This window comes from Amphiprion ocellaris, chromosome 4 (assembly GCF_022539595.1).
Source record: "Amphiprion ocellaris isolate individual 3 ecotype Okinawa chromosome 4, ASM2253959v1, whole genome shotgun sequence".
Lineage (NCBI taxonomy): Eukaryota > Metazoa > Chordata > Actinopteri > Pomacentridae > Amphiprion > Amphiprion ocellaris.
The window spans coordinates 36,847,054-36,875,006 of NC_072769.1; the positions used below are offsets into that span (position 1 = coordinate 36,847,054).

At 42.3% G+C, this 27,953-nt stretch overlaps 2 protein-coding genes across 3 annotated transcripts; both read left to right on the forward strand.

Moving 5' to 3' along the window:
- Positions 1–24,060, forward strand: si:ch211-14k19.8 (mucin-5AC). 2 transcript variants are annotated; one of them, XM_023266789.3, is made up of 11 exons: positions 13–441; positions 1,506–1,880; positions 2,226–4,073; positions 4,173–4,261; positions 4,379–4,437; positions 4,794–4,957; positions 11,024–11,189; positions 11,271–11,462; positions 14,110–14,331; positions 17,804–17,963; positions 18,065–24,060. In XM_023266789.3, exons 1-11 carry the CDS (start codon positions 399–401, stop codon positions 18,137–18,139), a joined length of 3,393 nt encoding a protein of 1,130 aa, XP_023122557.1. In that variant the 5' UTR covers positions 13–398; the 3' UTR covers positions 18,140–24,060. The 2 variants fall into 2 exon arrangements, with proteins under 2 accessions (XP_035802517.1, XP_023122557.1); XM_035946624.2 differs by lacking the exon at positions 14,110–14,331 and having other exon boundaries at positions 1–441.
- On the forward strand, positions 23,921–27,670 carry LOC111566270 (actin, cytoplasmic 2-like). Its single transcript, XM_023266790.2, has 7 exons — positions 23,921–24,060; positions 25,029–25,160; positions 25,275–25,514; positions 26,015–26,261; positions 26,357–26,548; positions 26,655–26,836; positions 26,997–27,670. Exons 2-7 carry the CDS (start codon positions 25,038–25,040, stop codon positions 27,138–27,140), a joined length of 1,128 nt encoding a protein of 375 aa, XP_023122558.1. The 5' UTR covers positions 23,921–24,060; positions 25,029–25,037; the 3' UTR covers positions 27,141–27,670.
- Positions 27,671–27,953: the final 283 nt, after the last annotated feature.

The following is a 27,953-nucleotide window of genomic DNA, read 5'->3' on the forward strand; positions in this document are numbered from 1 at the left end:
GCTCCTGCCGCGACGCGTCGTTCTTTCCTCTCATCTCTGGAGACGCGGAGTGATTTGGAGGCAGCAGCCTGGAGGCGGCGGGCGGCTGCTCCGGTGTGTGTCCGACCCACAGTGCGGCTCCCACCGGCGGACACACGTGTGTCTCATTTGGCCGCTGCATCCCCGACAGCTCAGCTTCCTCCACAAGGAAGTGATGGAGGAGGAAAGTTTGTGACGCCTCTGCGTTTGGTTCGGGACCGTCCGCAGGAAAAAAAACTGCAGAGCCTGATCGCTTTGCGCAGTTCGCTCGCCCTCGTCGTTCCGTGCGTTACCGTTTACTAGGATTCAGTAAATCTGAGAAATCTGTATGGATTTGGGATTAACAGGGTCTCCGACAGTGAAATGTCTCAGCAGTGGAAATGCAGCTCCACGCCTGTCTGTTGCTTTTTATTATCACAACAGGTAAGGACACATCTGGCAGACACAGCACTGTCCTGGACACATTTTAGCTTAGATGTGACTGTGGAACCTGTCTTAAAACATTGTAGTCTGTAGTGGGCTCATTTCTAGCTGAATCTGATGTTTCGTTACCATTAGAAGAAGCCACACCAGTGCTTCTGTGCTGTCAGCATGAAATAGGCTGTTAGTTTTCTACATAGAGCTCTGTGGTAACCTGAATGTCTCAGCTCAATCTCTGATCTTTAATGAAAGCAGTAAGAAACACATTGGAAATCTGTTATAGTCTGTACATTTGTCGTGTTATGGTGGGAAAAGCTCATTTTCCCCCCATATTATGCCTCAAAATCCTTCAGCTCAGGTTAAATGGAAGTGAAAATGGTCTTTTGGTTGAACTAACAGTATTTGGATGGTGCAACAGAAAAAAAAGGCTCTGACATGAAATACAAAATAAAGCAAGAGATTTAAGAAATAGTGAAACCAACAGGAAAGTACACATAATTATACAGAGATTAGAGCAAACCCTTAACTAAAGTAGCATGAAATATGTTACGAAAGATCGAAATTCCTCTTGTTATGGTGACAAATGTTTTTTGGTTTTTTTTGCCATTTTGTATAAATACCCTCAAAATCCTTCAGTTCAGGTCATATGAAAGTGAAAAATAGCTTTTTGGTTGAACTAACAGCATTTGGATGATGTGACTGAAGAAAGGCACCCGCAAGAGTTAAAAGTTGTAGAAATTGTGGAACCAACAGAAATGAAAAGCGATTTTGCAGAGATCAAGAATTACAAGAACAAATCTTACATTAAAGTGATGTGAAATAAGACATGAAGGATCTGCCACCCATTATTTTCTCTAAAATCCTCTTGTTATAGTGGGAATTGGTTATTTTTGTGCCATTTTATGCCTCAAAATCCTTCAGATGACATCATTTGACAATGAATAATATCCTTTTGCCTACAAATGTCTAAATTATCAAACAGATTTTTACGACAACACTGAACAAAGGTCAGAAGATTTATTCAGTGCAGTACCCTCTTCTACAAGCTTTCTTCTTCTGTCTTTCAGATAAAATATTGGCCTCGTCACACCATCATTGTGGTGGAAATGTCTTCCTGGATGAAGAGCCTGCAGGCCACATCAGTCTCACTTCACCTGGACTATTCACCGACACCAGCACACTCGACTCCGTGAAGCAGCACTCTGAAGAATCCTTACAGGCTTCAGTTTGCACTTGGATGATAGATATTCCTCTGGGGAGGACGGTACTTTTAAAGTTGGAACGTGGATGGAACATATCAGTGCGCTGTGTCTGGAACGAGGAAGTTCGGGTCTTGGACGGCGGAGGAACGACTCTGCTGTCCGGCTGCGACAGAAACAAAGCCGCCCTCACTTGGACAAGAGCAGAACGTTCTCCAAACACAGTTCAGTTGGCTTATTATGGTGAGAAAGCGTTCATCAGCTGCAGAGTTTAATTTATTGAGTCAGTGCGGCTCACTTGCTTTCACTTAGCCTGATCACGAGAGCTTGATGATCTAATAGTTGTAATAACATTTGGATCAGCCTTGTTTTGAGTAGCAGAGGTACAGGAGGGTATTTAGGCTGCATGCTGTGAAATGGTGTTGTTCAGAATGTGCTGAGAGCTGTGAATCTGTCAGTCGGAAAGTTTTTATCACTCTCGCTGTGGTGTGTATGTGTGTGAGGCACAGAAATGTTATGTTGTTGTGGTTTCCATTCTGTCCCTGCTCACTCCGTCCCTCTGTTTTTTGTTTCTTCCTGGTCGTTCAGTCCAGGAAGATGAGAGGAATTCCTCGGAGGACGGCTCAACCCGCCATCCAGACCTTACTCAGTGGTCTCAGACAGGAACCAGCTTTACAAGTGTTGGTCAAGATGTGGTGAGAGGCACAGAGGAGGGCAGAGGTCGCCTCTATGAAGGTCAGGAGTGGAGCTCTGGGCCTCAGTCTGTGTCTAGTGGCTCCTCTCAGGACCAGGGGCTGCTGCTCCCCACCTCACCCCAGCATCGACACCCTGTCTCTGGGAGAGCCGATAGGGAAACTCTCCCTCTTCCTGAGGAAAAGCCAAACAATGGAGCGGATACATCTGGAGCTGCTCACCTCACTGATCGTCCCCTGACTGCCAGCGAGGGAACACGCCCATATTTTGTGCATGCATTCAGTACAGACGGCAAATCAAACACAGCAAACCCCAGTGAGGAGATCCCACAAACCCAGATAACAGATGCAACAGGCAGGAGGTCCAGCGCTTTGCATGGCACAGATCCACCCAAACATGCATCCACTGAGACGTCTGAACACACAGACAAACATAGCGCCAGCTTTCTTCCTCTCACCTCTTCTCCTCCTGAGCTACCTTCCAGGACGATCTGGGAGATTCTCATTCCACACAGTGCAGCTGTTAGCGGGACACCTGGAGATAACCAGCCTCATTCCTGGAGGAGCCAGCGAAGCACAGACAGACTCGCTTCTGATCTGACCTCCATCACCACCACCACCTCCGACCCTTTAAAGTCATCCACCACACCTCCGCAGCATGAATCACACAGTGACACTGGACCCACTTCATCATCTTCACAGGGCCCCGGCAGTGTTCAATCATCCGCCACCCACATCACAGAGCCCGACGCTGCTGTTGGTACTGTGGAGGCTGCTTCACTTCATCCAAACACAAGTCTAAGTGACTCACTGGTGTCAGATGTTACCGCTCAGACTGCTGTGTTTGAGTTGTCTGATAAGACAGTGATGACGAGTCAAACAGACTCTCCTCAAAGCACAGAGAGCCTCACACACTCTCCATATACTTCATCTCCATTACTTACACAGATGGGCAACAAAGACACACAAACAGAAAGTCCACAAAGACATTTCATGACTACCAACACCGTCTCCATCTCACCCGACAATACCAAGGAGCATAAACAGACTTTAGGTTCCACTGCTTCTCTTTTTACTCCAGCAGCACCGCTGACAATGGGAGATGTAGTCCACTCAGCTCTCACAGGAACCACTAGAGGAACATACACACCACCTCCAACTACACACTGGCATGACAGCTCACTCACAGATTCACCAACATCTGCTCCTCTTTTGTCATCCAGCACATCCACAGACTCATCTACACCTTCATACACACTCCAAACACACACTGTGTCTCCTGATAGTTCACAAACAACTCTGACCTTCTCTGTCACTGAAGCCACCGTTCACACAGTCTTTGTTGACCACAAAACCACACCTGCACCCCCACAGACACCCCCTCATTCAAACAAGCACGTGCATCTGCCAGTGTCTACTTATGAATCTCCTACACATAAACAGCGGCACAATGCTGTCACTGCTACACGTAGCCCTGTGCTCTCACTGACAACTATACAGTCTGATTATAAAGATGGGGAGGTAAGAGTAGAGACAGTGGACAGCGTCTGGCTGTGGTCTCCAAGAAGCACAACTGCACGCACAACCACAGCTGGACCTCCACAGCGACCTCCACTCCAGACCACACTACATCCCAGCCAGGAGAACCACTCAACGGTAACAACTGCAGCTGTAACCTCCACTTGGAGCTCCACAAACAGCCCCAAGTTCTACATTGTGCCAGACCAGCCTGCTGCCATCAGAGGTACTGTGCACATCATATTTGTGTGTTTTTGTTTGCACGAAATATCCAGATTGTACATCCAGACCTGTTGTGATGGAATAATTTGCTCGTTCTGTCCAGTGGAGTCAATTGAGCTGCTGCTGCAGATAGTTGTAGAAGAGTCCAGATCTGCTTTTACTGCTGGCTTGGATGAAGACACTGCTGTCTGGGTGAGGGACCATAATCAGGCACACATATACTAAAAAAGCACAAAAATTATATTATTACACAGTACTTTTAGTATTTAGCAGCTTTTGCAAACTTCTGTGACACTCCTTTTCTTTCAGGTGGTGCCGTACCTACAGAGAGCCCCAGGATTCACCAGGCTGCTGGGAGTCTGGAGCAGGTGAGGTGGAACGTGGCAGAGTTATGTGACAGTCTGTCTGTCTGTCTGTCTGTCTGTCTGTCTGTCTGTCTGTCTGTCTGTCTGTCTGTCTGTCTGTCTGTCTGTCTGTCTGTCTGTCTGTCTGTCTGTCTGTCTGTCTGTCTGTCTGTCTGTCTGTCTGTCTGTCTGTGTCTGTCTGTGGAAAAGAGGTGAAATACCTTCAGAACAAAGAGAGGTGCTGTTCACTTTTCTAAAGATGACCAGGAGTTTGTTTTCTCAGAACACTGAGTGCTTATCTTCCTAATTGGAGCAACAACAACTGGGCTGGTTGTTGCAAGAAGAGTATAGGAGTTGAATGTGTTCTGCTGTTCTTCCAGTGGCCATGCAGTGCAGAGTCTGGTGGAGTTTAAAACCAGCGAGGCTCTGCAGTGGCTCAGCATGGAAGGACCCACATCACTGTTGGAACAAACAGGACTAGCTCAGGCTGTTCGTGAGGGGACGACCTTCAGATCGTCCAAGATCACCAACATCACACTTGGAGGTAAGCCACAGCTGGGATACTTACCCACGGAAAACTGACGAGCTGAAGGCTTGAAAGATGGAGTCTGTGATTGTGGAGAAAGACTGTTGATATTCAGTTGGCCAGTATGGTTGGCTCCATCTCTCCCCTCATGTCCTGTTATCTCTCTAAAATTAATGGCCAAAAAATTCACAGAAAGTGGCAGATGTACTGTCAGTAGCAGTGGAAATTCCGTTCTTAACTTCCTTAATTAATTTACTCAATTCCCGGCAGAGTCATGCAAACATCATCACTCACTTAGACTGACTCTGTTACGTTCACAATCCAATAACAATAATCTGATTATCACACTTGGCTCTTTCTAATATTAAACTTGTAAAGACATGTAAACATCATACTGCTTTAAATGTTGGTGGTTGCCATTGGAAAGAATTTGCAAATAATACAGTAGTCAGCCTACACTGCATGTAAACAGTCGGTAAATACCAAATATATTCATGCGCTGATTATTTTATTTGCTAATATTTCACAATAACTTTTAGCTGCCGTGTTAACATTGACATGTAGACAGATTTTTCAAAGATAATACCAGTAATATTTTAGATTTTTTTACAGCACTCAGTGCCAACATGAACTAATCCTACTACTTTCAGTTCATCTAAAGTCTAATATACTTCACTCCTTTATGCCACTGAGCTCCAACGTGTCTCAAATCTACACTACACTTGAAAAATAGTGTTTACTACATGTTAAACACCATAGTTAATTGTTTTAACATTTCACATAGCCTCTGAGAAATCAGCCTGCTTTGTTGTGTCATTTATATATTTCATTTTTATATAACAGAGGTGTTTCTCCATCACTTCATTTTTAGATCAATTTATCAGTATATTATTACATATTTTACATTTAATATGCTCGCTGCTTGGTTCAAATAGACCTCATGTAGCCTTTGGCATATCTTAAGGGCTGTTGAGTATATTCACCCATATGTACAATCTTTTTTAAAAAAAGAACTGTATTTTTTTGCAGATATTCTTGATATGTACGTTTGTATGCATGTATCTTTATGCTTCTAGTGTATGACAAATCAGAAATAAATGTTTTTGCTCTGTTCTACTATATTAACTTTTGGAAATTTGGGTGTCCAAAGTATCAGAGTATTTTTACTTTGAAATACTTTTCTGTATTTCTGCAGTATTTTTTACCACAGTCATAATTTTTCCAGGGACATGGAGTTTCCAACTGTTATTTTGGACTTTCACCACAGTGGGTTCAGAATGTGCTCCACAGAACCCTGGATCCACTCCTACCTCATGACATACAGCTTGAAAACGCAAAGATGGCAACAGCCAAATGCCAAACTTGAGGCTTGCCTTTTCCTTTCCGGTGTCTCGCACAAGAGCATGAACACAAACATGCACAAGACAAGTTGTAATATTGTTGTGTGGATTTCTCCAAGCCACATTTTTCCCATTTACAGAGCCAGGACTATGTACAAACACCGCATTTCTTCAGCATGCACACAGAATGGATAATTATCCCACCATGAGAAGACATTCACTGAGTTTGACCAAAATCAATTGGATTAGTATTGCTGCCTTAACGTTTAATTGTATTTCCTCATTATTTTGAACCCAAGAAGCTCTCAAGTGAAAAAACAGACTTGGCATGAACTGTCAATGTAAGAAAATCATGACAAATTTCAACCTAATTGAAGTGTGGCTGCACAGAATGTTTGTATAGTATTGTAGCACTCTTATGATATTCCTTAGAAGGGAAAATAGGATATTTTTGAAGAAAACAGAATGTGAAGAAAATATAATTATCATGAGTGGACACAAAATGCACCCTGATACGACACCCAATAGCAGTCACCCAGTGCTGACATGAATTTGTGGTAATCCACGAATTAATATGCAGTAGTCAACCTTTCAGTGGGAGCACAGTCAAACTGCCAGCTGAATTATGGATATGGATATATCGATTGAGAGGCATGATTCTCTGCACGTTTTGACTTTTTGTATGAAGAGTTTACGATCTGGCCTCAGAGTGCTGAGTGGTCCTCAATGAGCCTTTTCCCCAGTTGATACGTTGGCAGGTGTAACTGATGACATGAATGATGGCTGCTTCCTGCTTGTTCTGGTGGAATGGCATGGCTTTTTTGGGGGTTTTATTTGACAGGTTAGGTTGAGAGGCAGACAGGAGAATAGGAGAGAAGAATGGGGGGAAGACCTGCAGCAAAGGGCTGAGAGTTGGAATCGAACCCAGGCCACTGCGTCGGGGACTACAGCCCCTGTTCCTTGTTTCTGGGTCACCAGCTCAACCAGTTGAGCTACCTGGGCGAACACGCATGGCTTTTAAAGGTGTAGCTGGCAGGCACAGCCTACGACCAAAACATTGCAGTTGTGTTTACTTGTTGAGGCTGGTTTCTCTGACCACATGACTGTCATCTGGTGACATCAACAGAAGCCTCCAAGTCAGCCGAGAGACTTTATATCCAGAGTTCTTTTGGCATCGATGTAAAACCCAGGTGAGCTCAAAAAAAGTCTGTTTTACAGAACAGCAAACATCAGGTTCAGGTTTAAGGTTGATAACTAGACTTGAGATCAGTGGTGGCGGTGACTGTTCCGTTTTCTATCTTCATGTCTTGTATCTGAGAAATATTTTTGGAGAGAACATTGTGTATGTTTGTGTTTTCATTCCTCAGAGTGGCTGTTTTATTGCATTGTTGAACCATTTAATTGTTGTCTTGCTCTTGTAGAAAAGCTCTCTACAGGTTCAGTGAGCATCTCAGTCAAATTCTTTTACACCAGACTGGGATTATTATGTTAAATATATTGCATGTTGTTGCATTAACATTCCACTTAATTATAACTAAAGCAGAGATCAAGATTTCTACATGGTTAATGTGCTAAAAATAACATCGTCAGTCTGTTGTCAGAGGAAGCCCAGCCGATATCAGTTCTTTTTGAGCTCTTAGGAAAGCTTGGTGAAATAGTAAAATGAATTATGAACACATGAAACTGCATCTGTTTTTCGTCCCTCTGAGATTCACTCTGATATGTTTTCTAATTGAAGCCTAAACAAGTAGAATATGTAATGATTGAAACAAGACTTGGTCAAAAAACAATGAACACAGTTTTTAGTAAGAGCCACAAAGCCTGAGCCATTTAATTAGATTTGATTTCTTTATTCAAAAAAGCACACCCATATAGATCCAACTTGTTTCAATAAAACTGTATTAAGCAGTTAGCAACATGTGAGAGGGTTGGGCCATAGTTATCCCCGTCATCATCATCATCATCATCATCATCATCATCATCATCATCATCATCATCATCATCACCATCACCATCACCACCACCACCACCACCACCACCACCACCACCACCACCACCACCACCACCACCACCACCACCACCACCACCACCACCACCACCATTATTATTATTATTATTATTATTATTATTATTATTATTATTATTATTATTATTATTATTATTATTATTATTATTATTATTATTATTATTATTATTATTATTATTATTATTATTATTATCCATCCATCCATTATCTATACACCACTTAATCCTCACTAGGGTCATGGGGGGGGCTGGAGTCTATCCCAGCTGACTCGGGTGAAGGCAGGGGACACCCTAGACAGGTCACCAGTCTGTCACAGGGCTACATACAGAGACAAACAAGCACTCTCACATTCACACCTACGGGCAATTTAGAATGATCAATTAACCTCAGCATATTTTTGGACTGTGGGAGGAAGCCAGAGTACCCGGAGAGAACCCACGCATGCACAGGGAGAACATGCAAACTCCATGCAGAAAGATCCCGGGAAAGCCGGGACGCGAACCAGGGATCTTCTTGCTGCAAGGCGAAAGTGCTAACCACTACGCCACTGTGCAGCCCCTATTATTATTATTATTATTATTGTTATTATTCTTATTATTAGTAGTAGTAGTATCTTTTTTCATCTTTTCTTTCTCTTCCTCTCTTTGCTTCTTATTTCCCCACTCCTCTTCCTCTCTTTTTCTTCTCTTCTGGCTGCCCGAACTCCTTCGTGTTAAATGTACAATCTTGGAAAACAAAATTCAGTACATTTTATATTCCACTAAACTGTGAAGTCAATACAGCTTGTTGATCCACTAAGCAGTCTGCTGAGGTAATGTACGTGAAGCTGGTTGTTCTTGAATATAAGGAGTTTGATCTTGTCTTTTCCAAACTGTTTCTCACAGAGCAGGTCCTCCACTGTCTTCCTTCATCTTTCATCGCTATCAACCATTTCCTCATTGACGCTCGCTTCCAGAGTATCCCACATGCTCCTCCATTGTACTTCACTCCTCCTCTGCTCCTTGTCTTTTGGAGGTCCAGGGTCTCCACATGAGCTTAAGCATGAATCATCTGTTTTTTGGAACCAGCTCAGTTCTGGCCTCCATCCGTCTTCCAGGAGGACAGTCTGCTTCTTTTCAGATTTGTCGTCCTAATGAGAGATGTCGTCTCTTTGATAACAGTACAACTGTGCAACTAAATTTGAAGAGGCTGGTCAGTGTCCTGCTTTACTGCTTCCTGCTTCTGCTGACTTGAGCACCACTAAACTGCACAGACCAAACTGCCTGAATGATGGAAACACGCATTTACTTAATCCTAGCAATGGACACAGAAAAACATGACCTGTGCACTTATTTATACATGTGAAACTCCTGTTGTCTAAGAACAGCACTCCTTTGAATCCCTCTTAATTCAGATTCCTATTTATTTTATGAAGAAAACTTACAAAACAAAATGTTTGTCAATGATTTCTCAAGTGCTCAAATGAAGAAATCTTACCAGGTCTCTTGAGCTGAATCTTCTGCTTCTCGTTTTGACCAAAAACAGAGGTAGTTGTCAGTTCATTCCCATCATGTGACTCATGACAACAGAGGAGGTTTGGGACATTGTGGACATTGAGGCTACTTGTACCTCACTACATTTCAGTGGGAAATATTGTTCTTTTTGCTCCATTTCAGGAAAAAGCAGATACTGGAGTGAAAGCACATTAGGGAAATGTGCTCCCAGCCCCAGTCTAGAAATGCAACATATACTAGAACACATGATAAATGACAAATCCTACATATGTATACACCACTTGTTCCCAAAGGAAGAGTCAGGACCCCGTAGGATGTCACGAGACATTAAAAGGAGGCTCATGAGAGGGTTTTCAAAAATCAAACAACATTTAAAAATCACTAGATTTAACATATTTTGTTATGTATCCCGATTGTAGCCTCTACTGCTGTGTTATCATTATGTCTGTGTATGAATAGGCCTGTCAGTGTGTGTATGCAGCTCTCTACAATGTTTTAGGATGTTGTTGTTTTTATCGATGGGGCCTGAAAAGGTTGGGAACCGCTGGTCCACATTAGACGTGAAGGCCTGCTGTTATATCACTTTGAGGTTTTGATATTTTGTCAGGCAAGAAAATGACCATGTGGAATCTGAATATGTGGCCAATTTATTCAAATGATGCTTATTTTGAAATTTGCTGAGACATTTCTTGCTGCCTACTATGTGTGACCTTCTACTCGTCTCTACGGCCAACGGCTCGGATCCCAAGATGATCGGCCAGTCAGTGGCTGCTGTCATCAGCATCCTTATCTCAGCAGGTTCTTGGCAAATTTACCGTTGGTTGCCTACTAACTAAGATACTGTGATGGCTCCTATCTCTTTCCTGAATTTCTTCCAGTCAGTCTATCAACTGATATGTCCAGAAAGTAATCCTCAAAAGAATATCTCAACCTCAACCAACTACAACAATAAAATTCTGTTTCAGTTTTAATGTCTGGGTAATGTGATTAGTGATGTCTGCTGAAAACTGCAGTGCACAGTTATTTTTGAACATGACCTTTCATTTTAAACTAATCAGCTATAGATTTATGACCTGTTTGTAAAGATGAATGGACCTTGAGTGCTGCAGGCAGGAAGGGAGAGTTAAAAACACAATAGTGGTTTTGATTTTCTCATGAGATACGATGACGATAGTAAACATAAAGAGTAGCACCAGCATTCTTCTGTAACACGTCTTCCCTCCAGGGCTGCAGGGTGACGTGTGCGACTGGTTGCTGCAGTGCCCCTCAGGCTATAGATGTGTGTCCCAGCCAGGCTCTTCCAGCTACAGCTGCTCCTCTGTCTGCCGCTCTGACTACTGCCACCACCACGGCATCTGCACACATCATCCAGGCCAACTTCCAGTCTGCCGGTAAGAACATGCATACAAACAGCATCTCTCTCCGTTTATCTGGGAACGTTTTGCATCGGTGACTTTTTGTTTGTGCGTTAGCTGCCTTGCAGGTGATGACTTCTGGTTTATGGGTCAGAGGTGTGACACGAGGATGACTCGAGCACGGCTTGTGGGCGCCTGTCTGGCCATCTTGCTCATCATAGTGACAGTCATCGGAGTTTTGGCCTTTGTGGCAGTGCGACGCTATCGAGCCATTCTGATCCAGGCCAAAGTGGACCAGACTCGCAGCAGGTACACACACAATTCAGGGAAACACATGGACAATAACGGCTCTGTGCTGACATTAAAACATATTTAGATGTTAAGTGATCTAGGTGACCTAGAACAAAGAACCATGTTGAAGACAGTGTTTGGTGGCAATTCTCAGGGTTCCTGGGTGGAATTTCTGCCTACCTATCCACTATCTATACACCGTTTAGTCCTCATTTGGGTTGCGGGGGAATTGGAGTCTGTCCCAGCTGACTATGGCCGAAGACAGGGGACACCCTGGACAGGTCGCAAGTCTATTGCAGGACTACACATAGAGACGAATGAGCACTCTGACATGTTTTTGGACTGTGGGAAGCCAGAGTACTCAGAGAAAACCCACGCATGCACAGGGAGAACATGAGAACTCCATGCAGGAAGATCCCCAGCCTGAGCCAGGACACGAACCGGAGATCTTCTAGCTGCAAGGCGACAGTGCGGACCACCGAGCCACTATGCAGCCCTCCTGGGTGAAATTTGAATTGTATAAAGCAAAAACCTGCAAAATATGAGATACAAATACATAGCCACTATTTAAAAATGACTAATTTGGCATAAATGGCAAGAGATAGAAAGATAGAGGACATCGTGCGTTGTGAACCTGAGATGAAGCACGTACAGTAACTGTAATCTCCACTAGGTGTCACAGTCTGGCTGCTGAACCACACTGAGGATGAAGGCAGGAGTGCAGACAGTTGGACAGTGTTGAGACAGTCTGGCTGAATGTCAGTGTTTAACCTCCAGATCTGCACACAGTCCTCAGTCATATGTACTGTGGCATGTTCACTGCTATCATGTTAAGTCTTTGAGCGTGCAGGGCCAGGAGTGGATCAAATCTGCTGTTAGATAGGGTTTAATATCTCACCCACGTCCAGGACCAGGAATCACAATCTCTGCTGCCCACGTCTATGTTTATGTTTAAACCATTTTCATAGCTAGTCCTACTGGCACGGGCAGTTTATGACAGATAATCCTCGTCACATTAGCAAACTTATACATCAAAAATAAATCCTGTGGTTTCCAAATTCTGTGTGTCTTACATGGTTAGGCTGGTGGTTATCCTTCATTATTATTACTCATGTCTTGTCACATCTATGTTGTTATGAAGTGCAGGCATTCTTCCAAGTGAAGTCTGCAGAAATCTACACCTTGTGGATTTGAACAGTCCAAATGTGTTGAAGTGCAGCCAATTTGGATTCAGTGTCTTAAAGCTGTACCAGCCACGATTTTTGTGTCAAAATGCTTGTCGTCTGATCTTAAACCACAACTGTATGAGAGATGATTTTATCCACCTTAACTGAGATACTGTAGTTTTACTCTACTGATGAGATTAACATCGATTCCTGGCTATGTACAGAGACAGACAAAGTTCAGACAGGAAGCTGCCTTAAATCCAGAGGCTAACCCTTAAAAGAAAGAAGAGAGTGTTGTTGGCGGAGACAGTTGGACTCCACAGATCAGGAGCTGTATTCACAAAACATCCTCAGGCTAAAAGTTGCTCATTACTGATTAGTTTGGACGAATTTGGACACACTCCTAAAAAATGTTTTTTGAAGGCTGCTAAGTTTTGAGTAATTCACAAAGCATTTCAGCAGTAAAATTAGCTTATAAATCTGGGAAAAGTTAGTTAGTTTAGAAGATTCAGCTCACAATCAATGACATTCTACCAGAAAATGCTACTTATAGAAATCTTTTGGAAAAATACAGCAATAATGAACATTCTAAAGCAATAGATTAGTTCGAAAAGATTCATCATGTCCATCTATTGGTCTCAGGAGTCTGTGGAGTTGTATTCTGAATGGTGGTACAGCGTCAGGTTTCTAAACAATCCAGGAATGCCAGATATGAGGGACTGAACATCTCTCTTTTGTTGGAATTTTAATACTGACAAAGTGCAGTAACCCAGAATTATAAACACAACCTAAATGCACTCTTTAGACCAGAGCTACCCTGCTGGTATGTTAACTGAGTAGCAACCCTGATTGTATTATACAAACATATCTGCTTTCAGGACCATGGCTGTGTTGTAAAATCAATGCTTTCCAGTAAACTGCCCTGTTAAAGTATGAGTTGTTCAGTCAGCAAGAAAAAAAATCACATGAATTCTGTTTTTGTTTTATGTGGAAAAACAAACATAGTTGTAAGCTCATATTTTTCTGTCTTTCTGTATCAGTGAAACGTAATTCGCTGTCACAGTTCAGTCACCTGTCACTGTGACACATAGTAAGTTCATTCATGAAACATGATGTCATCCCGGCAACCAACTCCACCCCTTCTCTTATCTTAAGAGTTCTTTGTTCCTTGCTTGCTCTCAGCAGCTTTCTGAATAGCTTTAAAGAGGGAACTCCTACTCATTAGAAAGTCGTAGCGTCATTTAGTAGGTGAGATAAGATCCTCTGTGAATGGGGTCATAAAGGTCATTTTACAAGTCATTAGGTAATAACCCCATGCTGTGAAGTGTTCAATCCTACTGGCTGATTTTTTGAAGCCTTCAAACTGGCCTTAAATGGTAAAGAAAAAAACAGTTATGCAAGGCATATATATTTATTTATCATGTCCCGATCTGATTGAAGTCCAGAATAACCTCGTACCCTGTGACTCTTTGACCTCGTCTGATGTGCTGTGTGTGCAGCTATCGCAGGTTCAACCACTTTGACGAGCTGTCCGGTCGGTTCTGGTTGCGTTCGTGGGCGGGTTCGGCAGACTCACTGGACAATCCCGCCTTCACACGCTCCGACGACTTACTGCATCTGCGAGCGCTCGACCGCCCCTGCTGTTACCATGACGATACGCTGTCGCTGGGCTCCACCTGCCCCAGCCATGGAGCACACATCAGTACCATCTACCCCCATAGGTACGCTGCACGTGAACTGACAGTGTGGTTTTTAGCAGCAGATGATCGCAGGACAGTCTGTCCTCACTTCTAAATCTGTACAGAAAAACTTTTCTGTTCTCACTGAAGTTTTTTCAGCCTGTAAACAAATACAACCAACCAACAGCAATTTCAACACTTGGAACATACAATTGTGTGATACAGAGGATTATGATCATCTACCCTAATGTAACGCATGCTTCAAAGACAGTACAGCTTTACAGTCTCAGTACTTCATTAGCCAACTGATCAAATTGACATTCTACAGCATATATGTAAGATATGTATTTGCCCCTGTCCTGATTTCCTCTGTTTTTGTATATATTTCATACTAAAGTGTGAATAAAAAACACATATTTAGGAAGATTCCTGAACAGCCACCCTTTGCTTTAAAAATACCATTCTCACTCTTTATTCTCTCAACTGGCTTGATGAGGTCGTCACCTGGAGCTTTTGCAACTGTCTCGAAGAAGTTCCCACATATGCTGCTTTGACTGCTTTTTAATCTCTCTGCAGTTCAACTCATCCCAGACCATCTCAGCTGGGTTTAGGTTAGTGATTATGGAGGCCGGGACTCCCATCACTTTGGTCAAACAGGTCTTATAGAACCTACATTTGTGCCCTGGCTCATCGTCCCTAAAAAACAAAAACAAATGAAAGCTGAGACCAGATGGCTTGGAGTGTCACTGCTGAATGTTGTGGTAGCCGTGCTGGTTCAGTGTTGCAGTGATTTCAGAAAAAATAAACAACTCCACACCATCACACCTCCGCCTCCATGCTTCACAGTGGGAACCACACATGCTGATACCATCCGTTCACCTTCCCTCAGTCTCACACAGACATGGCAATTTGGGAAAAAATCTCACATTTAGACTCATCAGACCAAAGTCCAGAGTTCTACTGGTCTAATGTCTGGTCTTTGTGCTTCTTGGCCCCCAAGCAGTTGTCTTCTTCTTCATCACTCTGCCTCATAAGTTGTTTCTCTGCAGCAGTTTTACAAGGAAGGCCTGATTCAGACAGTCTCCTCTGAAGAAGTTGATGCTGGGATGTGTCTGCTACTTCACCACTCTGAAGCACTGATGGCAGGCTCTAATCTAAAATGCTGTTAATTAGCAATTTCTGAGGCTGCTAATGAACTGCTCCTCTTCAGCAGATGTAGCTCCAGGTTCTGTGAGGATGTTTGACCAAGAAGGAGAGTGATAGATTGCTGGTGTGGGATATGTTTGGAGTGGGAGTGGAGGAAAGGCAGCCAACAAGTACTCAGCATATGTGGGAACTCCTTCAAGACTTTTGGAAAAGCTCCAGGAGTCGACCTCATGAAGTTAGCTGAGAGAAAGCAAAGCTGTTATCAAAGCGAGAGTTGGCTACTTTAATGAATCTAAAATGTAGCACACATTTTGCTTTATTGAACATTTGTTTTACTTCCTACTTCAATTGAAATGTGTTAATAGTTCTGAATAGTCTTTAGGTTTGTTCTACAATGCAGAAAATAGTAAACTTGAGAATCCCTTAAATGAGCAGGTGCATCCCAACTTCTTCAACTCCTTTGGGAAACATGTGCTCTGCTGTGTCTAAATGCTCCCATATGTTCACCAGCTACTTTTCTCTGTCTGCCATGTAAAGCTTAACTGGTTTTGTAGGGTCCAGAGCTTGTTCTGTGAAAACATTTGGCTATGTTGTAGAACAGATGCTAATGAGGGGAATAAGACTGAACCAAAACCCACTGTCATTTTGTCAGTTGCTGATATAAAAATATCAGTTAAAGTAGCTTTAACTGCACAAATTGAATATTCAATATCCATCAATAAGAGGGGAAAAATACAAAAAGAGTTTTGTAACAAAATAATAACCTACTTAAAAGGGAAGATTTGTGACTGAAGGTAAAATGTTTCCCACTAATTTCTCTAAAATGTCTGTTTTTAATCCTCTAAACCTCAAAACACACAGGTGGGTCTGAAAGGCGAAAAAAGGCATGTTTTATTTCAGAACTCACCAAAATGGCACTATTTATCAGAACCAGAAACTGTAATAACAGATTTTCAACTTTCCAACAGTTTTTGATGTACTCACCAAATCTAAGCTTAAAATTTTAAGATTTCTTAACAACTAATAAATGCATAATTTATAAATTCTCTGAAAAAAAAATACTGTTTGCAGAAACAGATTCTGTAAAAAAATAAAATAAAATTCTGCACTCTATCGTGTTGCCATGAAGACATTAGTGACTCAGAAGTCGTGATGAAAAGACAGGGACTTTAAGTAGAACAGAAAGAAGATTTATGTAAAACATATGTAAATGTAAATGCAAAAATCTAGGTAGCAATCTACAGCATGTAGAGTCACAAGGATCCAGTAGTGCTAACACCTGTCCTTCCAGGGTACAAGTTGACTCAAGGTTTTTTATTCAAAGAAATTCACCTTTTTATTTTATTTTTAGAATTTATGGCATAATAACTCTGTCTTACGGCACAGAAGACTTTTTTTCACTCTTTTTCTAACCGATGTTGTGCCGTTTCCATACAGGTGGAAGACTTTATACTGCAGAGAAAAATCAACCTAGAATAATTAAAATGTGACAGGAGCAAATAAAACTTCCAAAAAGTTCTTGGGGTTCCAAGGATTACACTTTATCTCTGGTTCTTTCTTAACCATTACCATAGACTATATACATATATATGAAAGGTGGATATTGTCTCCAGGTCTTAAAGTTGAAGCCAATGCAGAAGTGTCAAACCTGCATTATTTCTAACCGCTAGCTGGGGGCAACTCCTCTAGTTGAAAAATAATTCTGGTCAAAGTCTGTGAGAAAATGACACCACTTCTAAAGTCATTTATTACCTAAATAAACATTTTCCTTGGGAGCTAATGGTTTCAATTGCTAAGTTCAAGTCTCCTTCAATACGTCAGGATGTTCGTTTAGTTAACTGGTTCCATTTAGAGTAAAATAGATGATAAAGCTGACTATGCTGTCGGCTGGGGCTCCCTTTTGGTTGACAGGTCACTATCTTGTGTAATATCCTCAAGTTCTCAGTCAAATCAAAACTTTTGCTTGACTTAAATGTAAATCTAAGTGTGAGTATTTCTACTAAATCAACCCTAAAGTAGTGTACTAACAGTATAAAAGATCCTGTGTTACAGTAATGTTCACTTGCTACCAGAATTACGTAGGTGGAAGTTAGTCGCTAGTTCCATTTTTCTACATGTTGCTGTGGTAGTGATCGCTCGCTGGCTCTGCTGTGGATTTGTACAACTTGTCTGCACAGGAGTTAGAGCATCCTGTGGACTATGCAAGTGTCAAAATCCTTCTCAGCAACAGAGGGTCAACATTGTATTCCTCGTTTCCAGTTATAATTTTTCTGCAAGCAGACATCTGTAAGTCCCTCGTTGGTTGCTGCTAACAGTATGTAAAAAGTGTCTGTGTAAGTGATCTTTTTCCTCTCTGTGTTCCCTGTAGCTCCCAGTACGGCTGGAGGGGGAGTGAGATGAGTATGGGGGATGGTGTGCTGGACTCAGGTAAGGCCAGCGACCTTTCTGTCTGCAGCTGGCCTGTTGAACCCATTCACTGGACTCCGTTCCCGCTTCTGCAGCAACTGGCTTCCCACAGGACGCCCACAGTGAGTGCATGGCTCATAGTGTTTGTGTAAGAGTTTGGTAAGGAGATAAATATGTGCCTCGTTTAATTATGCAATTATGTGTTTTTCCTTTGTGAAACCAGGTCAGAGTGTCACGGCCGAGGTCTTACTGTGAGGGCATGGAGCTGGTAGACCTGGGGAAGAGCTGGACTGCTTGATATCCATAAAAACTAATTAAACTGCTCTGACACTGGTATTTGCAGTTCATTATTGCATTGTAAAACTCAAATGTTCTTGTTTTGTAAATAAAAAACTCAAAACAATAAATGTATGCATGTGTAGTGGTTTATATTTTTTTGTAAACTTCTTGCTAAATTTTCGAGTTTTAATCAGCAATTTGTTCCTGATGTCTGTCAAATATGGTACAGAATGATATGTAATATTTTAATAAAATTGAATCTTGCTGTGGGCAAGAATATATGTATTTTATAATTTATTTTGGAATTATTTAATGTCTTTGTGATTTTAAACATGCAATACTTTGCTTTTTACTGTAATTTTTTACAGAAAGTGGAGAACAAACCATTAAAACACAAATAAGGCAAAAGAACTTAAGGTAAAAACAAATATTTTAGGAAATCACTCTTTGTTTTCTTCTCAAGCCTATATGAGACAACTGATACCTCTAGCATGTTTGTATGGAAAATAAAACATTACAGTCAATTATCTTTGCTTAGTTTAGCATCTAGGCTGGAAACAGAGAAACAGCTAGTCTAGCTCCATCCCAAAAAAAATGAAACAAAACAATATATCCACCTACTAGCTTACCAAAGGAAATATTAGTCACATTAATTTGTACAAAAAACAAAGAATAGAAACAGCACATTATAGTTGCAAGAGGGGTTATGTGCTGAACCATTTGTAGTCCAGGAGCAGTGACTTTCTACAATCCTGCTCAAGAAATAGTCCAGCAAACAAATTATCTTTAAAGCGATTGTGACTATGTTGATAGTCTAATCAGGTATACGTATAAATAACAAACTTATGTTGGCTACTTTGGTACATGCTAGCTTTGTAAAGTACAGACTGGGTATGTGCTGTAGTGTTTCATGCATTTTGTAACAAAATTTTTCACAAAACTGGTTACACGTAACTGCCCAGTAGGCTAACCTCCTCACTTATTGCTCACATACACGGTTGGTCCTGTTTTCTGTCAAGGTAATGCTCCATGTGGGCATTTCATAAAACTAAACTGTTAAAAACTATGAAGTAAACCTCTCTCCTGTGGCTGCTGTGAAGTTTCCTTCCAGCCATGAAGAAATGCATTTTCTTACGTTTAACACCGAGGGGTCCTAATCTAGATATTACAGTGAATTACAGACACCAAACAAAGCTGTGTGGAAGCAAAGCTTTAGGGCTAATTCATACTTTCAAGTGTTTAGACCAGCAAGATGGACAGCAGATGCGTTTCAATTCAGCGTGCTGTGCAGTCGGCTGCATTACTCCATATCATCATATGGATCGTGGAATAACACTTTGGGCTACTGTGAATGATGTTTCTGAAAGACTACTTACAGATTGGGCTGCAGCACCATCTTAGTGATTATTCCTGAGGTATATCGAGCACAGTGGACAGATATAGCACAGGATTTCTGGACAATTTGCAACTTCACACTGTGCTAGACACAGCGGTGCAAATCAAAGCACCTCCAAAGTTCTAGAGCGACTACTTCAATTACAAATCTTTTAAAATGAATGAGTAAGATGTGGATCGTGGAGAATCTGTTTACACAGTTAACAAGTTTTATGTACCATTTATTATCCTTGCACATGCGGCATCAGTTTGTTTTCAGTGCACAGTTGGCACTGACACAAATTTCACTGCCTGGACAAGCCTGCATAGACCTTTCAAGACTTGGATGGATGACAAATATTCAGTCAAGCAAATACGAAAAGCAAAAGTTGGCGTTTACAGCTTCCTCTTTTTTGACTTCCTCATTCTAAGCTAACCTAACCAGCTGCTGAGTGTATATTGACCTCAAACTATGTGATACTGTAAGTGATATCTCTCTTCATACCAATCATTCCACAACAAAATTGAACTTAGAGAAGTGTAAAATCTGTTTCTGGTCAATATGACAATTAGCTCAAACATACACATCTCATAACAATAATAATGACTCCAAATAATTAAATGTACAAAATTTAAAGTCAGAGCATGTGATTCTCAAGTGAACATTTATGCTTGTGGACATAATAGGAAGGGAAATGCGGGAAATCTGGTCTTTGTTACCTATTGAAATACCTTAACTAGCTAAATATCAACAGTGTTTCTCTAAAATCACAGACTTCACTTCTAAGCAAACACCGTAACAGAGATTTATGTGTCAAAGAGCTGAGCAAGCCAACTGGGATCACTGATTTCTTGTTCTTTAAATATTTTATTCAGATATTTGCTCCACTCAAGGCTGCATTACCACCCAGACCAAGTGGCAAACTTGACTGTCCCAGGTTCACTTTGTGCCACTTGTTTGTATCCAGTTTAATTGTATTAAAGTTGGTTTAGGTACTTGCAAAATACTACTACTACTAAACCTCCTTCATCATTCCTGTGCTAATCTTAATCCTGTCTTGCAGAATCCTATATCTTGACCTTCATTTGGTTGTGCAAAGAACAAACTGTCTGCTCCTGAGGCCACAAGCAGCCTAAATCAGCCATTGCTTTGGGCTACATCTGTGGGGCATAGTTGCTAAATACAGCTATTTCATGTTTAATTTGAAATGTGAAAGTGGCTTACAGACCACTAACTCATCACCTGAGAAGCAGTGAACTGTTTTAAAGGGGGGATTTCTGTCTGAAAAATTAGAATATTTCACTTCTTCTCAGCTTTTTCCCTTCTTACTTGAGTACTCACATGAGCCACACCCACCTCTCAATGCTGTGTAATGAAACTCTGTTGGAATGTGACGCCATAAATGACTGGGATAGATGTGCAGAGAGTGAAACTGGCAAATATGCACACTGACCTTGTGTTGCACTCATGTAATTGCAGTGTGAAATAAAACAGGAGAGTGTTTGATTTTGGGAGGCAGGATATGTGGCAAATAAAGGAAGAGAGTTAATGGGTGTTTAAAGGAGAGGGATCGCACTAGGGATAGGGATGACTGGGAAGCAGACTCAAGCTACCTGCTAGCTTCTTCCATATACGGTCTTAGAGAGAGCCCAGAGCCAGGCCCATGAGTTTCTCTGACTGTGTGAGTGAGCAATGCAGGGTGTGTGTGTGTGTGTGTGTGTGTGTGTGTGTGTGTGTGTGTGTGTGTGTGTGTGTGTGTGTGTGTGTGTGTGTGTGTGTGTGTGTGTGTGTGTGTGTGTGTGTGCTGCAATGCATGCATGAGTCACACACAGCTGAGTTTTGAAATTTCTCAAGGACTGGTTTGAGTGTCCACAGGAAACGTTGAGAAATTCCAGTCAGGAAGGAGTTAAGGGATTGCAAAGTTGTATTTTTTTTTTTTTTTTTTTTTTTACAAAAAAAAAACCAAAAAACAATGTTGCTATTCACTGACATTCTAAACATAAATTAGATGAAGTGTGCTGAAAAATTAAGGTGAATGGTGGCAAACTTTCACTCTCCCCCCAAAGACACACACACATTCACATGCACAGCCTTAAAAAGGGAGATTCATTCATTTCCTCAGACTGGTCACATGACCTGAGCAGTGCATTCTTCCTCCCCATGTGACTGGCTCCAATATCTCCTTATATGGACGTCATCCAAAGGAGCTCTTAAAGGGCTGGTTGTCCTGCCCTGGGTCTATACTTGGTGTGTGTGTGTGCGTGTGTGTCTCTGTGTGTGTGTGCATGTGCGTGCGTGTGTGCGTGTGTGTGTGTGTGTGTGTTTGGAGCAGGATAACGCCTGTCTGAGAAGCCAGTTCCCTGATCAGCTCATTCACCCTCTCCATGGTGTCCTGAGCTGCTCCCCACCTGATGATACATGGACATGCCTGTGTGTTTGCAGGCCTGTGTTGTCACATCCTGCGTGCATCTGCAGAAGACAGGCACTGTGGAAATCCTGTCCCTTTTGGTGAACCAACTCCCATATATCCATATTAGGAACACATAGAGCCAGTGAGAATTCCTAGTGTAAGTTTATGAGTCTTTGTCTGGTGCCCTTATTGAGTTAAAACGGCACCCTGACCCACCCACCTAGTCTCGGGTCAACTTCTGACATGCGCTCTGCAAGAGGATTTCCGTCTTGAAACCAAATATTTTATTAAAGCAAGTATCTGGTCATGTGAATGAACAGGTGTGTGTGCATACTCAAGTGAGTCATACAAATTTCATAATAGGCCTCAGAGATTCATTATGACACCTGTTTATTACGTCTCACTCAGGCTGCAAGGTTAATCAGCCCTCTAAGCTCACTTACACATCACCAGTGAGGTGATGAAAGATAAGAGATTTACACTCTCCCGAGTCTGGCTGTAAACATACCTCAGCTTAACCGCACTTATCACTGTCACTCTGCTGTGGGTGTGTGGGTGTGTGTGTGTGTGCGTGTGTGTGTGTGTGTGTGTGTGTGTGTGTGAGACACTGACAGGGTGTCAACAGTGCTGTCAGTGACCCTGAGACTGTAATCACCCCACGTCCTGGTTGGTACCATGAGTGAGTATCTGTGATGAGTGGGAAGGTTTCGCATTGGTATAGTCTGTTTTTACTGCATTGCATTATCTCCGTCATTGAAATGAAATGAATTATGGATTTGTTTGTTGGTTTTCCAGTGCACAAACATAGAACAGATGACAGTAGTCTGAGAGCAGCCAGTGTGATCAAGACATCTAGGCCCCAAGGATTAAATTAACATCAGTTATCACACTGTTGACTGAATATTACATTGTACTTTTGCCCATTGTAAAATTACCAAATGCATAAAAGCACATATTTCAAATTGTCTTATAATTGAGAGCAATTCTGTGTTTTGCAGCATTAGTTATTTGATTTGTTGCCCACTTGTGCATCAATACAGTCAATTAGGGAAAGACACCCACCCATAGGAACTTAAATATATCCATAATACATAAAATACATCTTGCTTATCAATATAATATGTGTACAAAAAGGATGCTTAAGTGAACAAATTTAAAGTGTAATTGATTTACGACAGATTGCACTTTGTTATTCTATAACTTAATGTAAAGGCCTTTTGGAAAGGGACATCTTCACCCACAGCCTGCAGAAGATGCCCTTCCTATGGGGGCAAGAAGTCCCTTATGATTCATGCTTATGTGCAAGACTACATTTTTAGAACATTAGGACATAAAGTTAATGAGTTTGCCTTTTCAGACAGCCAGTAATATTTTCTTTTACCGCTCAATAGCTATTATGTTACTATTATGTTGCTATATTAGTCGATGTTGTTTATAAATCATCAATAATCTAGATTAGAGTATTGAAATAATTGATATCCATTGGGGCTTCTTACTCCATATCCCTTGAAAGTCCTACTTTGACATTTTCACATATTATTAAACAATGTATGTTATTATTTTTTCCTCAACTTTCACAAGGCTCTCATATAAACAGTATAAAAGCTTTTAAGTGTATATTATTTTCTTGTCATAATATGATATCAACATACCTCCAAAACACCTGTACTGATTTTATGCTATTTAATGACTTGAAAGGACGCTATTATCACATGAAAGACCTGAAATTAAACTGGCAGCATCTAATGGTCAGGGGAGGAATTATGGAGATAATCTTAACCTGTTTTACCCCCTATCATCTTCACGATTGGGATAATAATAATAATAATAATGATAAAGAGATATGATAAGGGACAGCTGTATTGAAGCCCAGATTGATAACTTTGGGAGTATATAGGTTAGTTCCATGCTCTGTCCTCTTCTGTGTCACAGCAGAGACTCGCTATCTGCATGCGCCACACCCAGTGGACGCGGCTGGACCAATCAGAGGGCGCTGTGCGGAAAGTTTCCTTTTATGGAGAGGGGCTGCAGCACGAGCTCTGATAAAATCCTGCAATTTATTGGCCTCCATTGCAGTCCAGTTCAGACACTAAACTCAAGCGGAGCGTAGAGCTCATACACAGTCCTCCTCAGCAGAAAACCCTCCCTCACACAGGTAAGACAGCTGCACGAAACTTTTTTTACGACTTCTTTTAAATGCGCTTGTGTGTTTTCATGCCGTCTGTTTGACCAGGAAAGCCGGTTTTGTTCCGCTAAGTTGATCCCGTGAGGTTATGTGTGACACAAGTTGAAGCGACCGTTAGATGCGCTTGTTATAATGCCGCCGTCGTGACGGTTTAACGGAGGGGTTCTGTCAGTGGGGGTTCAGCTGAACTACGTGCTGACAGGATGACAGTAAAATAATCCTGCTGCTCGACGCTGTCACCGCTTCATCGGTCTCACAAATCAGACTGCGTTAAAAAGCTTGACCTTCTCGCTTACATGTAAGCATCTGCCTTGGCACGGTCTGCCGGTCCGGTGGCTCCGATTTCACACACAGATAGATGATGGCAGATTAGACGGATTAAACTCTAAAGACTTTACCAAAATTAAAGGCAGACCGGGTAGAAGTGTTAAAATATCGCTGTGACATTGCATACATGAAGTTATTAGACATGGAACTTGTAACTATGGTGATCACGACGTAACTGCACCTTGATGACCGACAGCGATGGAAGTTCTGGTTGGTTTTAGTGGTAAACCCGCTGTGTGAAGGTTGTGTGGATGGTGAAGACGGTTCTGGTGATCCCGGTGAAGGGAGTGGCCAGCTGTCGGTGTCATTTGAGGTTTAACGACACACGGGGCGGTTTTCCGGGCCGGTCTGCCGCCGTCTCTAAGCTGCTCTCACTTTTGCCTTATATGGCCATGGCCAGACCGGCGGAGAGCTGCCTTTTGTTTCTCCGCTCTGGATCTGGACCTGGACCTGGACCTGCGCCACTGCGACATCCAGCGTCCGGTCTCCATAACGACAAGGCTTTAACCCGGTTGATGTTTGCCAGATGTAACACACACTGTCACTGAGGAACACTTTTAAACTTCCTTCCCCTCTTCCACTCCCTCCCCTCCCTTTTTTTTTCTGTCCAGAAACAAAAAATGGAAGACGAAATTGCCGCCCTCGTTGTTGACAACGGATCCGGTATGTGCAAAGCTGGCTTTGCAGGAGATGATGCTCCACGTGCTGTGTTCCCTTCCATTGTTGGACGGCCCAGGCATCAGGTACAGGCTCCTCACTCTGCTTTACAAATCTTATAGCTGAAATCGCTTTTGATTTTGTTTGTTGTAGTTTTGAATTTAATTTGTAATCACACTTCTGTCACTTTTCCTCCCTAGGGTGTGATGGTTGGTATGGGCCAGAAAGACAGCTATGTTGGTGATGAGGCCCAGAGCAAAAGAGGAATCCTGACCCTCAAGTACCCCATTGAGCACGGTATTGTCACCAACTGGGATGACATGGAGAAGATCTGGCATCACACCTTCTACAATGAGCTGAGAGTTGCCCCTGAGGAGCACCCAGTCCTGCTCACAGAGGCCCCCCTGAACCCTAAGGCCAACAGGGAAAAGATGACCCAGGTAACAAGAGCTGACAAATGTCTTTAATCCTACTCAGCTCACCTGCAGGGCCCAACAACAGGAAACTGTTGCTGCTCAGGTGTTTCTGCTCCTGCTCAATCTGTCCATTTCCTCCTGCTCCTTCAACATCCAGGTTTCTTCTACCCTGAGCTGATCTTTTCATCTCTGCGGATGCTTCAGGTTTCTACCTATCTGCACTGTGATGCATCAGGAATGACTAGTTGCAGCATGGGCACTGTTGTTTTCAGATTAGACTTGCTGAAGTAGACAACAAGCTTGTAACTACACTTGTGTCTGCATGATGCAAGAGCTGATAATGGAGCAGATTCAAAACTCAACATGACTAAACAGTGTTTTGTTTTGTTTTTTACTAGTTTTTATATGGTATTCATACTCTTAACAGGCCAGTGTGTTTTTGTTTTGACTGCACTAACCCATACTAGATTACTTTAGATTATTGTGACTCATCCATTCAATGACTCATCTCCTTCTCTCTTTAGATCATGTTTGAGACCTTCAACACTCCTGCCATGTATGTAGCCATCCAGGCTGTGCTGTCCCTGTATGCCTCTGGTCGTACCACTGGTATTGTCATGGACTCTGGTGATGGTGTGACCCACACTGTGCCCATCTATGAGGGCTACGCTCTGCCCCACGCCATCCTTAGGTTGGACCTGGCTGGCAGGGACCTCACAGACTACCTCATGAAAATCCTGACTGAGAGGGGCTACAGCTTCACCACCACAGGTCAGCACACAGACACTGACTTAAAAACAAGCTAATGTTTGAAACCAGGGGAAAATTGAAAAACTGATGATAGAATATCTCTTCTTGTCTAACAGCTGAACGTGAGATTGTGCGTGACATTAAGGAGAAGCTGTGCTACGTTGCACTGGACTTTGAGCAAGAAATGGGAACTGCTGCCTCCTCTTCATCCCTGGAGAAGAGCTACGAGCTGCCTGACGGACAGGTCATCACTATCGGAAATGAGAGGTTCCGTTGTGCTGAGTCCCTCTTCCAGCCCTCTTTCCTTGGTAAATAGCATCAGAGAAACAATCAGTTTCAAGGCAGACTAAAAAATAAAATAATATACTGTCTGAATTTAATAAATAAACTTGTATTTAACTTTCCATTTCACAGGTATGGAGTCTTGCGGTATCCATGAAACTACCTTTAACAGCATCATGAAGTGCGATGTTGACATCCGTAAGGACCTGTATGCCAACACTGTGCTGTCTGGTGGTACCACCATGTACCCTGGCATCGCTGACCGTATGCAGAAGGAAATCACTGCCCTGGCACCCACCACCATGAAGATCAAGGTAAAACTCTTTACTCTCCCTCATCCTCCTTGAAGCAGTGATGCAAAAATATTCCAGAAAGAATTACATTTCTATTGCTTGTCCTTTAGCTTCTGGTACTTTAAAATGCAGACTTCAGTACTAATGACACTTTTTTTATTTTTAATCTTGCTCCCTACAGATCATTGCTCCCCCAGAGAGGAAGTACTCTGTATGGATTGGAGGCTCCATCCTGGCCTCCCTGTCCACCTTCCAGCAGATGTGGATCAGCAAGCAGGAGTACGATGAGTCTGGCCCCAGCATTGTCCACAGGAAGTGCTTCTAAATAGACTGTCAGTCCCCACCCCCAAAACACACACTGCTACAAACCCAAACGACTGGCTCTGCATACATGCCTACACCAACACACTGGTGTATGCTGAGCCCACAACACCTCTTCCCATTTTCCCTCATCACTCTGGCTATGGCACCATGCCCCCTGATGGGGAGAAACTCTGCTGGAAGTACAGAGCGTCCCAGGCGGTGTGAATGTGTGAGGAACATGATGTCCATTGTCGTGTTTGTGTAGGTCATTCCAGATGTCTTTGTTCACCACCTTATTTGCCTCTATGAAGGTTTATTCTCTGGTGGGCCCACTGCCCAACAGACCTGTAGTATTGCTTAATATGTAAATTATAATCTGAAACGTTTTGATTTTGTACTTTTCAGCCTTAAACAATACTTGGTCCAGTTTGTTTGTTTGTCATTATGCAAAAAACAAAGCTTCTACCTTGTATTGAGGTGTATGAAGGTTTGTGCATGGGGCTTCAAGCCTCTGGTGAACACAACAACCCAATAAAGCGCACATGTCTGAGATTCCGCTTTGACTACTTGGTCTTTATTCATCTTCATGAATGAATCTAAAGAACCTTATTTTAGCTGTATTTTGTTCAGTTTTAATGCAAATTAGACACTGTGCTGTACACACAGAAAATTAAAACCATGAACTACATTCAGGTAGTGTAAGGACTATTGTAACTCTTTAAAATTCTACTTCTTACATGCAACCACATCAATAAGCCTGTTTCTCGGAAGACATTTTTATGTTGGTGGGAAAAGACCTCAGCTGTGGTCTTATTCACTGTTGTATTATTATGGC